Source organism: Spea bombifrons, chromosome 2 (genome assembly GCF_027358695.1).
Source record: "Spea bombifrons isolate aSpeBom1 chromosome 2, aSpeBom1.2.pri, whole genome shotgun sequence".
Lineage (NCBI taxonomy): Eukaryota > Metazoa > Chordata > Amphibia > Anura > Pelobatidae > Spea > Spea bombifrons.
Genome location: NC_071088.1, coordinates 111,760,593 through 111,777,132, shown reverse-complemented (window position 1 = coordinate 111,777,132; position 16,540 = coordinate 111,760,593). Strand labels below are relative to the sequence as shown.

The 16,540-nt window shown below is 42.1% G+C and overlaps 1 protein-coding gene across 1 annotated transcript; it reads left to right on the top strand.

Moving 5' to 3' along the window:
- Window positions 1-1,728: 1,728 nt before the first annotated feature.
- RAB5B (RAB5B, member RAS oncogene family) lies at window positions 1,729-16,540 on the top strand. Its single transcript, XM_053455646.1, has 6 exons — window positions 1,729-1,857; window positions 9,353-9,603; window positions 10,143-10,294; window positions 13,541-13,663; window positions 14,267-14,360; window positions 16,398-16,540. Exons 2-6 carry the CDS (start codon window positions 9,441-9,443, stop codon window positions 16,511-16,513), a joined length of 648 nt encoding a protein of 215 aa, XP_053311621.1. The 5' UTR covers window positions 1,729-1,857; window positions 9,353-9,440; the 3' UTR covers window positions 16,514-16,540.

Genomic DNA, 16,540 nt, shown 5'->3' with positions numbered 1-16,540 from the left:
AACATCAGCCTTTTTTAATTAAAAAAAAAAATCTGCTGCTGTGGACTACTCTTCCAATGATGCTCAGCCAGCATTATGGTGAACATCTGGCTGGCTGAGAATCATAGGAATTTTAGTTCACAGCTAGCATCTGCAGCTTTACTGTTGCTGCACTTCCCATGATGCTCAGCCAGCATAATGGAAGTAGTATGTCTGGCTAAGCCTTATAGGATATGAGAGAACAGAAGTAGAGTTGTTTAGCGAGAGAGTCAGGGGGATAAGGAAACAGGAAGTAATTTGGTTAGTGGTGTGCTGAAGCCAATCTACCTAGTAGGCCTAGAAGAGGGCCACCCATGAAAAAAAAGATAGCTAAGAAAAGGGGTTGGAAAACATGGGTGTGAAATGATGATGAAACCTAAGCGACGTGGCTGTTTGAGAGGAGGGCGTCGGATATCATTCTGAAGCCCCTCCCACAACCACAGGACAACCAACTGGCCAACCAACTTTTTACAGCTAACGCTGTACTCTGTACGTTTATAGAATAATGAACCGTTTTGGTTAGTTATATAACTGCAAAAGTGCGTCCCCGGGACTTTCTTTATCTGGTCCAAATACAGTGGCGTAACTGCAGGGGTCGCAACTGCAATGGGGCCTGTGCCTCTTGGGTGCCAGGGTGTCCACTGCGATCACTTGTCCCTGTCACGGAGAGTCAGGAACGTATTGAGGTCATGTTAACCTGCCGTGAAATAGAGGCTGCGTGCAGGCAGCGGGACAGAAAGCACAGGGGAGGTGAGGTGTGTAAGCAGGTGCAGGTATGTATGTTTGATTGTGAGCATGCATGTACATGCATAAGTGTGTGTGAGCATGAATGTCTGTATAAGTGTGTGTGTGTATGATCAATGACTGTGTGAGAGACTATACGATGGAGGGTAAGGGCAAAGATGGCACAGGTAGGCTGCTTGGGGGTTAGGATAGCACTGATAAGCTGCTTGGGTTTAAAAGGGGACACTCACAAGCTGTTTGGGGCAAAGGTGGCACTGTGGGCATTCTGCAGTTGGGGGTCCCTGGGGCATTTTTCGCCCCAGGCCTCTGTGGCTTGTAGTTACGTCACTGCCTATATACTAAACATTTTCACCGCTATCAAGCTTATCAATAAAAAAAAGTATTATGCCTTCAATTTCAGGAGAAGAAGCCGTTGACGGAAAATATAAAAATGAAGGAGGAAAAACGGGACATTAACGCCGTAGAACACTAAAATTCATGGATCGCGAACCTCCAAGCCGACTCTATATCTGAATGACGTCATTTCCTGAGCGGAGTAACTTTAATGCCAGCCGTCGCCGCCAGCATTACGGCAACAGCCAGCGTCCCATAAGGGCGTTTCCTTCAATAATTCGAAGACAATTGCCCCGCCCTTTTGGGTCATCTTATTTTGTTTATGATTTGCTTCCTCCTGTCACAGGCGTTTCCTGAAAACAGATCGGGCACGGCCTAAAGGAAGATCGTCTGCGTTTTTCTATTGGCTGTTATCCTTGCTAATCATTAAAACGCAAACTTTCTATTGGCTTCTAGACTTAAATGTCAGCGCTCGGCCTGCCTTGTCACAGTAGCGCTAAACGCCTCTTGAAATGGGCGGTGTGTGGATAAGTATACTTAATTTCTATTGGTGGATGTGACTGTCGTTCTGCGGGGCGATCGGCTGTCATTTTCCTTTCTCGCGTTCCGATTTGCTGGCCCTCATCTCGTCAGCTTCGGACCTCCTCCGGCTGTGCCGCAGGGTTTGGGTGACTCTCTGCAGTGTTAGTGTTCGACATCTGAGGCAGAGTGGGAGGTTTTGTGTGTTTCTAGGGACTGGGAGACGGTGGCACCCGGTGTCAGGTAACTTCCTTTATGTGTATGACCCCCTTACCTGTTAATAAGCCGGCATTCAGGTACCAGACCCCGTCCCACCCCCCGTGTGCCTGCTGTACATATACTCTGCACCTCATCTGAACTCAGCTTGTGCCTCTGTGTCGGCTGGACATTGCCCGTGACTGTGCACAATTCTTTATAAATATATATATATATATATATATATATATATATATATATATATATATATATATGCATGCATTGAGTATATACCTGTATACGTGCTGTGTGTGTGTGTGTGTGTGTGTGTATGTATGTATGTATGTATGTATGTATGTATGTATGTATGTATGTATGTATGTATATATATATATATATATATATATATATATATATATATATATATATATATATATACTGTGCATGTGTAGGATCAGAGGCAGGTTTGCTGTAATATCTCTGCATTGTTAGAATGGGGTATATTCGTTCTGTTCCGGTAACATATATGCTACAGACATCACATGATGCTCTGGGTATAGTTTACCCTGATGGATGTTTTAAACAGATCACTTTAAGTACTTGCATTATATAAATAAAAGATAATAATAATTCTGAACACGCAGACTGATGAGGTTGTGCAGAGTTTTGGATTTCTTATGGGCCATATATGTGTTTTTCTTTTTATAAATGTGTCTGTAAAAATACTTAGATGCTATGGCCTATGGCTCCACTGAGTGTAACAGCGCTACGGCCTCTGCTGGCGCTATATGAATAAATGTCACTTATGGCTGCCAATCCTTGCATTAACAACAGTACAGAATTGGAGAGATCCTTAAAATCTGGCCTGTTAACTGCAGCCTAGGGTACGCCAGGATGGATAATTATGTGTTTTCATGTAGTCTGTGCTGTACTGTACTCTAGGCCATGGCGGTTAGATGAATTTAATATGATAAAATTGCCCATACTGGGCAGAAAGTACGTTGTGAGCTATTACAAAAACGTCTAAGCCTTTCCCTTAGATCTCGTTGGCACCATTTAAATAAAGCATTATGTGAGCTTTTTAACTGCTTTCATATACTTATTACATTTAACGCATCCACGTACCTCCCTGCTGTGGCACCCAGCTTTTTATTACATCTAAAGCAAGTCCTGTGACTGTCGGGTTTCCGCCGGCGGAGTCATCGTTCTGCGCCGGGCCGTTTGACACGCTATGGCTTGCTTCATTCCGCGCTAGACTTTGACGTGACGGTTGGGATTAAATCTCTAATTCTGAATAGTTTTGTGTCCTGTTAGGCAAACAATGGCACCTTATTATTATTTACATATTTTAAATGTTTTTGCCGCTTAATACGCGTTATACCCGACATGGTTCTGAGTAATTTGGTGTTAGTTTGCAACGTTTGTGTCTAAAACATATCGTCTAAATTGTTGGGGGTATTACTTGGAAAGCTTGAGGAACGTGCAGTAAATCATCGTTCTGAGTTAGTAGCGTGAAGCGGTGGCTTATTATGAAGTGCGAGTAATGTATACTTTGTCAATCCCTAAGTGTTTTTTTTGCGTCTGTTTTTGTATTTACCTTTTTCTTCCTTCCATAGTTTAGGAGGTTTTTTTACCATTGTAGTTCAGGAAACTTTCTGTTCTGATTCCGGTAACATCTTTGTCTTACTGTCCCTGGCGGGCTGAGCCCCCGACAGATCACCGTAGAGGGGTGTCCTAGAAGTTGCTTTATGAAGTTGAGGGTTTTTCTGCTAGTGACACAAAAGGCAAGAAACCCAAACTAATAGTACTCTCCAGCACCTATGTGCTCGCCCAAACTCTCCGGGAGGGTTCTATGGGACCCCCAGGTATATGTGCATATGGTACACACACTGATTCCATTGGGAGCCATTCCTGCTCCCTGATTGGCCAGAACTGATGGCAATCATGGAGCACAGAAGGGGTGTTGCGCTTCAGCATTAAAAGAAGGTAAGTACTAACTTCAGCCATCATATGCACTTTAATATATATAGATATAAATATGTATGTATGTCTATATATATAAGCTGAGAGGTCCCTTTAAACCTACATAGTGTCCACCTTCGCCCCAATTTTTTCTGTGCAGTAGATGTTAACTTTGTGCCACCTTTTTCAGTAATGTATATTAAACTACTTAGAGATGAGTATTATTGCGTTATTATTTGAAAAAGCTGCCTAGGACAGTAAATTGCTGCATCTGTGTATAAACTCTCCACGATACAAGAAGTAGAAGCACAGGACATGCGATAACTTTTATAATATATCCCTCGGCCGTAAGAATCTTCATTTTCTTTACATAAGGCTGTTTATCCCGCAAGACCCCGGCCTTTCAGCGTCCCCCTTACTCCTGTATTTCTAAATCCTTACATGAGCCATTGTGTGGCTCCCATCACCCTCAGCTATACAAAAGCATCTTAACGCAAAGGCTTCCTACACTCAACTCGAAAGGGTGTTAAGACGTCGCCATTATTAAGGGCTTGCTGTCCGTGACAGCCCTTGTAAGGAGGAATGGATATTAAATCAGTCTTTGAGTTGAAACAGTAAAAATAAAACCGGAAAGGAGCTCGGGGCGGCGCGGGGCCGTCCTGCGGGGCCGCTCGTTCCACGCGATGGCTGCATTTATATTGTGGTTAGTTGTAGCTCGTATTACTGTGCGGTTGGCAGTCGCTATAAACTCCCAATATGGCTGGCGGGTTGGAAAAGTGGAGCAAAATCCCCGTTTTTGCTCTCTAACTACTTGATAATGTTATTTAGAAGGAAAACTTTCTCAAACCAGCTTGTTTCTGTTTTTTCTGGCTGAGCTCTGAACGTCCCTACTTCCATCTTTCCATTCAGTAATAGATCTACAGGTTGGCTTGTCCCGCTCTTGCGAATGTGTATCAATTTGTTTAGGTTTAAATTTCTTTTTGGATTTTTAAGAAAGTGGCTGATGTGAAGGTTCTCTCCCCAATCCGTAAGGAAGTTGAAGTACATTTTACCCATTTCGCTATCCCAGGGCATCAAGAACGATTCCGGGCAGCGAGCCGTTTGTCTTCTAAGAGCGATGAGCAGCTTATCCGTCATTCTTTACGGCGTGTGACGGTCTCCTGGCTTTTCTCGTTTGTACTTCTTTCAAGTATTACTGTGTGTTCTTCGCACACATCCTTGGCAGTTTCGCTATTTCTCACATGCGTACGTGGTTTTTTGGTTTGTCAGAGTGTTTGTGAGGGAAGTTTTAATATATATATATATAAATGTGTATATATATATATATATATATATATAATATTTGAAATCAACACAATCCAGAAGTGAGTGGCACGCTCAAAAGCCTTAGCAAATATGCCCTGGTGCTTCCAATGACCAAGAAGAATATATTTAGACAAACAGGAGCTCTAGTGGGACTTAATTCTTGTATTCCACTGATTACAAATGTTAAATGTTGACACTTAAGCCTCCGATGAGGAGCCTTTCTTAAGAGAAAAAACACAATGTATATTGTTACTGTAAGAGGTTTTAATTACGTGTGTGTGTGTTAAAGTATGTATCAAATAGTCCCGCAACCCTGATTTCCACAAGTAGTAAGTGGATCCCGAATGGCCTCCCCTGGGTCACTCGAAAGTTCTGGTTGGTCTAACGAGACAATGGGAGCACTTCCTGCACACGCGAGATTTAGTAGTGGCGCTTTCCTTTTGATTGGCTGCTCCACATAGCTGATGATGGTGTAAAACTGGACCAAGGTGGGGGAGGTGTGCTGCAGCTTCCTCAAAAGGTAAGTACCTAAGCCAGATGAGTGATTGGAAATGGAATGTTGTGTTTGCAGTCCTAGTATGTGAAACCTGCCTTGTCATAGAGCACAGTGATGGGTTATGATGTATTTTATTTAATGGATGGAACATGTTATATAGAATGTTTAAATGATTCCATTTCCTGTGCTGTTTGGCAGCTGTGTATATGACAATGCCTGTTGCAGTCATTCACCACTAGATGGCAGCACTATAACCGAACCGCCCAAAGGAGCGAGGGTGTGTTTGCTGAGACAGCACATACACACTCTCCCCCAACACTTTTCCTGTCTTTCCATGTTTTTAGCATGAAACAAATTGGCACCTAAGTTTTTATTTTTTTTATTTTTTTGAGACTTCTCTTTCGGTTGCGTTCCATCCGTGCCCCCAAATACTTGCATTGCAGGAGATGTATGTGTGTCGGTAGTGTGCGTGTACTTGGGAGTTTCAGTAGCAGCTTTCGCACACGTACCAGCGGGGCTAATGAGACCCTTGCTGACCGCTGGCAGGCTCAGAAAGTGCTCCTGTTGATTTAATTTTTCATCGGTGTGGCTGCATGAGGCTTCCAACTTCCCCTTTAAAGTGCAATTATGGACTGGAGCCCAGGCAGCTCCGTAGCGGGAAATCAAACGGCAAACATGGACACGCGTGTAATCATTAAACTCTGGGGCAGCAGTCAAACAGTGCAGCGCTAAGATACCGTCTGTGCATTTGTCTTTGAAATCTTCATATTCTACAGTCCCAACCCACTGGTGAAACGCTGTCACAGAGGGAGTGGGTTATGATGTTATTATTTTGGCTGCATTTCTTTGGACTCAACTGTGGAATGCACTTTGTTTTGAAAACAGGATCAGTATGTTCTGCTGCACCGTCCAAGCGCTTTATACTTTGTATACTTGGTAGTTCCTTTTGGCTGCTGTGTATAAAGAATAATCCTAGTGAATTCCCCCTGCCGATTTACACCGTTCTACCTCTGAATGACTTTTTCTGTGAAACCCCCCTCTTTGACTGGGAATCCCAGAATAGCGTCCGTTCTGTGCGTAGCTATCAGTGTGGAATGTGACTCGCAGTGATCTATACATCTGGACGTTGGGTAGGATTGATAAGATGTTTCTTATGTTTCCTGTTTTTGGGGCTGAAACTCAACTATCCATCATGTTTTCCGTGCCAGATCCAAACATTTTAGGAAATGGCTGTCATGGAGATGGGAAGAACCCTTTCCTTTACATCATTACATGCGGAAATAGTATTCAAACGTCTCATTGCATTATTTCTTCAGCACCTCTGTGGGTTTTTCAAGAGTTAAAAATCCCTTATGTGATTGTGTGTATGTGTGTGTGTATATATATATGTATATATTTTATGTAGTATAGGACTTGAGTGAGCCGGCCAATTCATGGGTTGAACAAACAGTCTATACAGACTAGATGGGCCAAATGGTTCTTACCTGCCTTCAGATTCATATCGCGAATGGCCCTGCAGACCATTAGCAGTCTCTGGAGGACAGTTTGGATACCACTATTATGCCTAAAGAAAGCTAAGCGATACGATAGATGTATGGGATTGTCTATTTTTAAATGGATTTATGGATTTTCATACGTTATATTCCACTTTTATCTTAATTGGGGAATTATACTATGTACAACTTCACTAGCCCCCCCCTCTCGGTAACTGTTTTGGCATAAAGTCTTAAACTAGAACAAGTCTGTATAACTTTGCATTTAACTGTGAGATAGTGTGACCGTGTATCCCTTCAAACCGCAAGTAACATTTTATCCTTTTATATGTAACCATTTTCTCTCCCTGATCCTTACTGCTAACTCCGTGTGCCTTCCCTCTGGATTTGCTTTACTATACATATAGGATCAACCTCAACCATGCATCTTCTTAAAGGATTCCTCATTCTTATCTGTTTTGTGCAACATAACACACATAAATAGCAAAAATACGTGTGTCTAAGTGGCTGGTTTTGCCCAGAATGTCACCGATTCCTCGGCTTTGAGGGCAACGCGATTAGAATCCTAGGAACAAAAATCTTTTAGCCATGTGATGTTTACCTGGTCACAGGACGTGGAAGATTAACCTCCCTGTAGCCTTTAATTGTAGCACCAGAGGAATGTTTGGGTTACAGCGACTGTTCCGCTTGGCCGAGGCTGATTGGAACCATGACCCGTACAACAAGCTGACAAGATGTTAATGCAGGAAAGAGAAAGAAGCAGCTTTCATTTTATTTACGCAGCCACATCGATGGCTTATGTGATCATACTTCTGCAGCTTCGGTGACTACTGCCATATAGTCGCGCTGGCCATGATCCCGCACGTTGGCTTCACTGCCGGGATGTATTGAGGCAGCTGTGCTTTTAGACATTTATGTCGGTTACGATACCACCGAATGAGACTGATCGTGTCAAATGTCTGTAACTTTTTCCTTTGGTATAACTAGGCTGCACCGGTACAGAAACCCAACAGGTTTAGCGAGTTGGTGCACGTGTCTCTGACCTGCTCATTCTGTTGGTTTTTAATGTTATAACTTGTCACAAGCTCACGTTTCTGTCACTGATGGAAATTTGGGTTTGTCCCGCCATTATAAATAACCCCTATAGTGAACTATAGCTACCAGTCCTTAAATAGCTTGGATACCGCACCTAATGAGCAAAGAATATCTTCCTCTTCCTCCCTGAGTATCTCAGACTGATGGAAGGAACCCAGTTAAGGATAAACACTCGGTCCGCTCCGTGTTCTGTGCCTCGATAGTATTCTATCATTAACCAGGGAGGCCATCAGTGATATTGAGGTGTATTTAACCATAAAACTTAAAGAGCTGTGATTGCTTTGGAAATATTACATCAATGAGCTTCCCGCTCCATTTAATCTGGCCTTGCCAGCTCACCATCCCCGTTATCCTCCTTCGGAATGGATACATAGAAACCAAGAATTAGGCAGCAGATAAGAACCGTCTGGTGCATCTAATCCGCCCGTGTTTCAGACCTTTGCCGCATGTTGGATTCAGGATACTTTATTACTTACTACCACTTTTTCTGCGGGCTCTTCTCCTTAACAACCCCCTTGGTTACCTAAAACGTACATTACACCTAAGCCTCTGACCCTCTACTTTTAGACTGTGACCTCTTGTTGTAACATTTCTTCTGTATTTTAAATAAAATTCTCGCTCGCCCTTCATGAAATCGCTTCCCATCACATCTTCTTTTGTTCTCTTGTTAGTTTTTAATCTTGCAAACCCTCCAGCATTTTTTCTAACCATCCTCTGAACTAAAAAAGTATCCTTCTGGAGATGAGGTCTCTAGAACTGTACACAATACTCTAGATGAGCGCTGGCCAGAGATCTGTAATAAGGTAGAACCACCTCTTCCTTCCTGCTACTAATGCCTGCACCCTGCTTGCTTTGTCTGACACTTTGCTTGCTAAACTTGTACTTGACCCCTTGCATTTCTCTAAAAGTTTAATCAGCATGGCTTGCCCTTGAGCATGGTGCGTCTTCATCTTTTTAATGTCTTCCATACGAAACATCTATCTCTTGGAGGACATGCTTCACCTACCATCAACTTGCTCACAGTGCTTGCTGTGTGTAGTTACAACAATGTGAACGCAAGATCCTCTAGTTTGTAAGCTTATCTGTCAATTCTAGTTTTGTTCTACCCAATGAATATATGTTTTGTAAGAAGTGCTGCGTACATTATTGCCACCTTTATAAATATAATCTAATACTGTTTTCTTTTACCCAGGTTCTCTTGCTGAATCTGCTGCCTCACGCCAGTTCCGCCCTGGGAGGTTCTGTCCTCTGGAGCATTTCTTGTAATTAGTTTCCAGGATATGGCCGGGAGAGGCGCTGCTAGGCCAAACGGTCAATCACAGGCCAGTAAAATCTGCCAGTTCAAGCTGGTGCTGCTGGGTGAATCGGCTGTGGGCAAGTCCAGTCTGGTATTGCGCTTTGTGAAAGGACAGTTCCATGAGTTCCAGGAGAGCACAATCGGTGGTAAGCGCTCTGCTGCCGGCCAGTGTATTTGCACACATTTTACTTGAAAAACATTTATTTGTGCCCATTAGTGTAAGACTATTTACTAACATTAAAGATAATTGGCAATTAGTAACTAAAACATACTGAAAATACATTTTGAGCCTCACTAGATGTTTAGGTGAAGCATTTCTGTACCTTGATGGTTTGATGGCCTCTTCCAGCTTGTCACTATCAATGCCCAATATACTTTGTAAACTCAGTGATGGTGTTTTTCATGTATTGGCTTTTAAAGTTTGTAGAAAGTGGATATTTTTCCTTAAAACAAAAAACACAATCACTTGGTAGCATAGGATGGGTTCTTGTTGGGTGACTTTAATAGTTGGCTAGAACCAAATGTCCACTTTGCCAAGTGATGAAATAGTCCCGGAAGCAATACTCTAGTTGTGTTTACTATTCTGTTTCACAGCCAAGACTTGTATGTCTGAGATAGAATGCCATACGTATTATAAAAAAATCTGATTATCTGAATGAATTTATTGTTGTGATCTTCTCGGCAGCTGCTTTTCTCACACAGTCTGTTTGCTTGGATGACACGACGGTAAAATTTGAAATATGGGATACTGCGGGACAGGAGCGGTACCACAGTCTGGCACCAATGTATTACCGAGGAGCACAAGCTGCGATAGTGGTGTATGATATCACCAATCAGGTAAAATATTTTATCTTTATCAGAGTAATTGCGGGAAAAAAGGAACTAAAATCTACGTGTAAAGTGCTATGTAAATTGATGGCACATTCCAAATAAGTTATAAATGTAGGTTATTCCTGGGTATAAATAATACTGAAAGCTGTATTAATAGATAAAGCAAGTGGCTAAGCCAAGCCGTGCATGAGCGTAGCAGGACACTCCTGGGTCGGTAAGCCCTCACAGGTATCCAAAGATAGGTGTGGAGGAAGTTTTTGTTTTGTTTTTCCAGCTCCCACATCTCAATTTCTGACAGGGCAGGGCAGGGAATTTTTTGTTTCCCGTTTTAGCAATAAAAGACGCATAGAGATGGCCAACCTAGTGTGATCTACACTAGGTTGGCCATCTCTATGCGACTTTTATTGCTAAAACGGGAAACAAAAAATATTCAAGCAGTTCTTAAAATTGCCACTAGGTGTCACTGCTGTAAGCGAAGGCAGTTTGAGAGACCGTGTCTGTGCTGTATCTCGCTGTATCTCGCTGTATCCCGCTGTATCCCGCTGTATCCCACGCATGTCTGTGTTATTTGTATTCACAACAAAGCATACATTTTTAGTATCAAACCTAACAAGCCGTGTTATGACAGAGGTTCTAATAATTAACAGAAACCTTTGTTTGAAAGTGTTTTGTATGTTTAAACTGTCCTATGAATTTAATGTGGATATTAACAGTCCAGATGTAATAATCTGAATGTGAATTATTTTATTTACGTAGCGCCAACAATTTAAACAGCGCTTCTTACAATACATATATATTCGAAGCAGAATGACGAGACAAGAATAGACCGACAAAGACAAACCAATGCATTAGGAGAGATCCAATGGCTGCATATTAACCGTGAAACTTTACGCAATAAGTTACGTTTCATGATTAAAGACTAAAAATATATGCAATTATTCCCTCTTTCACTAAAAGCTACCAAAAAGTTGCAGAAGCATTACTGAGAGGGTCAGAACGGTTATTAAAAAAAAAAAAAAATGAAATGGAGGGACCAGCATTCTGCCTCCACATCCAGGAATAAATCATCACAGCATATTATAACGGAAAAAAATCTTTATTTATCCAGTAAGACTCTCCAAATGCATAAAAACAGCACCTGACAAGTTTCGTACCCTCAGATGCTTTATCATAGATGTCTGTCGTAGATCGGGAGACACAAAATGGGCAGACATGCTGCATGAAGAAACGCTAGGATTGGTATATATGAGAATAAAGAGTACCGTATTTGCTCGATTATAAGACCCTTATTATAAGACGACCCCCCAAATCTGAATATTAATTTAGGAAAAAAAGAAAAAGCCTTAATATAAGACGACCCTATAGGAAAAAAGTTTTACCAGTAAATATTAATTCATGTAAACAATTTTTTTTTAATAAAAGCTATGATTGAGAAAAATATTTTGGTTTTATTTCCTTCTATTTTCCAACCCAGTTATGCACATCTGCCCCCAGAAATGCCTTATACCCCCTATATGCCACTGTGCCCCATTATATGCCTTTTGACCTAAATGCCACTCTGCCCCATAATATGCCTTTTAACCCCCTTAATGCCAGAGTGGCATATAGGGGTATAAGGCATTTCTGGAGGCAGAGTGGCACATAGGGAGGTTTAAGGCATTTCAGGAGGCAGAGTGGCATTAAGGGGGTTAAAAGGCATTTCATAGAACACTCTGCCTCCAGAAATGCCTTATGCCCCCCATTTAACACTCCCACGCCCCCCCCCCCCAAACTTACCGGTGCTTCTGACTCCCTTGTCATGCAGCCTTGGCAGCGTGTAGATGTCTACGTGATTCGCGTAGACAACTTAAGCTGCAGCCAGAAGGAGGTGTGGCTAGCAGCGGTGGTTGTCTGCGTCCATCGCCCCCCATGGGGCGCGGGGGGGGGGACAGGAGGATCCAGGTCCCCTGCAGCTGCGGGGGATCTGGATCTTAGTCGTCTCATAGTCAGACCTATTTGAGGTCTGATTATAAGACGACCCCGATTATAAGACGAGGGGTATTTTTCAGAGCATTTGCTCTGAAAAAAACCACGTCTTATAATCGAGCAAATACGGCAATAATATGTCAGCAGGGGACATGCTGTTGCAGGATAGGACACGGTGTCCCCACAAGAGAAAGCCCATCAGTCTCAGAATAGTTCTTCACCCTTCAACCGGTTCCCCCTCGGGTTGAGTCTTTTGGGTTTGAGTGACCATGGGACTTTCTGAGGACCCTCTGAGACCGGGGGTAGACTCGAGTACACATGCAGAGTAGTCAAGACAAGTCGTAGTGAGGAAGTCTGAGTTGAGCATAAGCCATATTAATGCCGAGGTCAAGTACCCAGAGTTCAAGATAAGCCGTATAAATGCCGAGGTCAGGTAGCCGGAGTTCAAGATAAGCCATATCAATGCTGAGGTCAGGTAGCTGGAGTTCAGGATAGTCAGGATCAAGCCGGATCAAATACAGGAACAACACTATAGACTACACTAGGAATAAATACACTATGACAAGCACGGGTATAACCATCAGAGGCCAAGGCTCAGTGTGCTGTGAGGAAGAAACATTCAAAAGGAGTGCCGTTGTTCCATTCGAGGCGAGCAGCTGCAGCCGCCTCTGATCTGATAATTAGGAGAGAACGGTGTGACAGTGAAGTTTGCTTTTAAATATCTAGTATGGACCGATTACTTTTTTAATTTAAATAGTATCTGGTTTTCACGTTGAATTATGCCTTTCCTACATCCACCTTTAAATCTTAAGAACAGGTGAGCGTTCTTATTTTGGACAATGCTACACTTCCAGCCTTGTGGGAACAGTTTGTGGAAGACCCTATTATATTCCAGGAATGCCCCAGTACACAAAGCAAGGTCCATAAAGAAATGGTTGGATGAGTTTGGTGTGAAAGACCTTGAATGGCGACACAGAGCCCTGACCTCAACCCCACCAAAAAACCTTTGGGGTGAACTGGAACGGAGATTGCGAGCCAGGCCTTCTCATCCAACATCAGTGTCTGACCTCACAAATGCTCTACTGGATGAATGGGCAAAAATTCCCACAGAAACTCTCCAAAATCTTGTGGAAATTCTTCCCAGTAGAGTGGAAGATGTTATAACTGCAAAGGGGGACCGATACTAGATATTGGTAGTTTTAGTAGGAGAAATTGGTTTTGAAAGCTGTGGTGTTAAGCTGTGACCACAATGATTTCACTTTAACCTGTTGTGCCTTTTTCATACAGGAGACATTCGCTAGAGCCAAGACATGGGTTAAGGAGCTGCAGAGACAAGCCAGTCCCAACATTGTCATTGCCTTGGCCGGTAACAAGGCCGACCTCACAAACAAACGCATGGTCGAGTATGAAGTGAGTTGTTTGCTGTCTGAGCTGTAGCCAGACATACCCCCTTAATCTTTTTAATGTGTATATGTCTATGTAAACAGTATGTCCATGACAAACCATACTTAACCCCTTCAGTACCGAAGGTTTTTAGCACCCCTTTTCCGTGTTTGATGCACCCACACAATCCTGGTTTTTTCTTTTCAGAAAAACCATAGAAACAAGCAAAAAGTGACTGCTAGTGTATAAAAATAAACACCTTTTTTTTGCAATTTTGCTTACAATTTCTTCTACACAGTAGGTGCCACTGATGGGCCCAATTTATGTTCCTCGGCATCCTCTGCTTACAGGGGTAGTATTTTTAATACTTGTAGCTTAAGGGGCTTATGGGTAGTGAACAGGAAGGGGTTATACTCCTTACATGTAGTACTGGGCAATGGGATGTTTGGGCTTTTTTTTTTTTTAGTTTAGTTTTTTTTTTTTGTTTTTTGCACTATGATCAATTATTTTTTGCGTTTTTAATACAATATGAATAGAGATCCCTTTAGGGATGTCTCTCATGCATCTTATGTCACAATAACATCACTCAGCTGTAACATTTACAGCTTTCTGTCCTATGCTTGCTTGCAGGAAGCCCAAGCGTATGCAGATGACAACAGTCTGCTGTTTATGGAAACCTCGGCCAAGACTGCGATGAATGTCAATGACCTGTTCCTTGCTATAGGTGAGGTCATATCTTCTGTGAGTGGAGATAAAGGGTTGTTTTACAGAAAGATAAAAAAAAACGCACACATAAACTTTAGGGATGTCTGCTAACAACGGATATTAAAACTAGCTGTATACACATTCTATTAAAATAACTCACAACGTCACCTGTTTGGGGCTATTCACTATAGGGAGACTGGATAGGATAGTTGGGAGGGGGGGTTGTGTTTCATTTTATTATTCGTTATGTAGGTCCATTCTCATTGAGCTTCTCCTGCAGAAATAGCCTGGCTGGCCCTGCATAATACCTAGTTTATATCAGTGCAATCTATTCAATCTCTACCTTACCCTTCACAATGAATAATGGAGTGAGGAGGTGGAATCCACTACTCTCCTGCTCTCACTTTAGTGAATAAAGCCCTTTGATAAACTGAATGAAACACTCAGCCCAGGTCATTGCTCATTGGTGGCAGTAATATTTGTAATAAAACAGATTAATAATCTCTGTAGTGGCCTTTGGAGGTGGGCGGTAGTGAGCAGGGTAGTATTATGTATTAAATTATCTATCACACGCAACTTTTAAATGGTTCTCTCTTTAAATAGCAGATGTAAAATAATAATATTTCCCATTTAGTAACTTTCTGAGTTCACCTACTCTGGGATGCTGGACATATGCCTTTCATCCCTTCACGGCTCTTAAAATGAATTGTTGGCTGATTAAATTACGTTGCTGATCTCGTTAAACCATTTGGAGTTCATTGCCCTCGGCTGCTGCCGGAAATCGCCTCTAGCCTATGCGTTTCAGCAGATAAGAGGCAGGGCTCCTATTAATAGTACAGATGGAGATATCAAATCATAGGTTCATGAAGTTTAACCTATAACACATCCCTATTGTTGATTTTCACCAACAAAAAAAAAAAAAAACGTGGATAAACTTGGAGAAGGGAATTAATTTTATACCCCCCCCCATACCATGGGGCAGCCCTATACATGTGCTGGCCAGGTGCATGTAAAATATATGTGTGTCCTGGAGAAACAATACTATCCCATTTCTCTTTTGGACAATGTGAACCACACATTCGGCACGTTATTCACCCGAGTAGTACTTTTATGTTCTGAGATTGTTTGAAAGTAATCAGAACTTTCAAATGTTGATGAATAAAGCATGATACGGGTATAGAGAATGTTCTGTATAACTGCTTTGTGTCTTATAACTACTATCTTACATTGAGTGATTATACAAATACGAAAATAAACCTTAACAAATAGTTCATCGACACCTAGATGCATCCTAGATCTAGGTTAATGACTTTGAGCTTCTTAACCTTATTGTTGAACTCTCCTAACCTGCGGCACGTAGCCCTTTGTACTTTCCTCTGCTGGATAGCACGCTTTATTATTGATAACTGAAGGTGTGAATAAACTTATGGCCAGACGGAGGAACTTTTCACGGCGTACTTTACTAGTTAAAGATCAGCGAAGCAAATGAAACGTGCGAGGGCTAGCGGGAGGAATTTCATTGTGGAAGCTTTGTAAATCTGTAATCTCTCAGTGTACGTTGTAATAAGTGGCTTATTGAATGTCCGTCATCAGTAAAGGCATGATGATCATAATATAATCCGAATAATATAGATTTTATATAGCACCGTGATCTTCTGCAGCTCTGTACAACGAGTAAACGGGACATAACAGGTAGTGCGTAACACACATTACTTACAGGGACAGAAGGTCAGGAGGGCCCTCCTCAAACGAGTTTTCGGTCTAGAAGGCGTTTTTTTGTCTATATTACACAACAGGTAAAAGTGTCGCTCCTTGCGATAAACCAGCCACAGAAGTGTCTCTTGTTGTAACCTCTAATTATTCAATCCCTTGGTAGACTCCGGTGTTGGGGAACTTGTATGAAAGTCGCCTGTGCTACATGGGTTTCTTCCACAAAGCAAACTGGGGATGTGGAATACCTGATGTAAACGTTATTTGTTTTCCTTTGGCTTTGAATTTGTCAATCTTCTTCTTTTTTTTTTCCTTTGTCATTTGACTTTTTTTTTTTTTTTTACAGCCAAGAAATTGCCAAAAAATGAGCCTCAGAATACTGGTGGGGCCAGCGGACGGAACCGAGGAGTAGATCTTCATGAGCAGTCACAGCAGAATAAGAGCCAGTGTTGCAGCAACTAACAGAGGCGCAGGGATAGAGAATGAGAA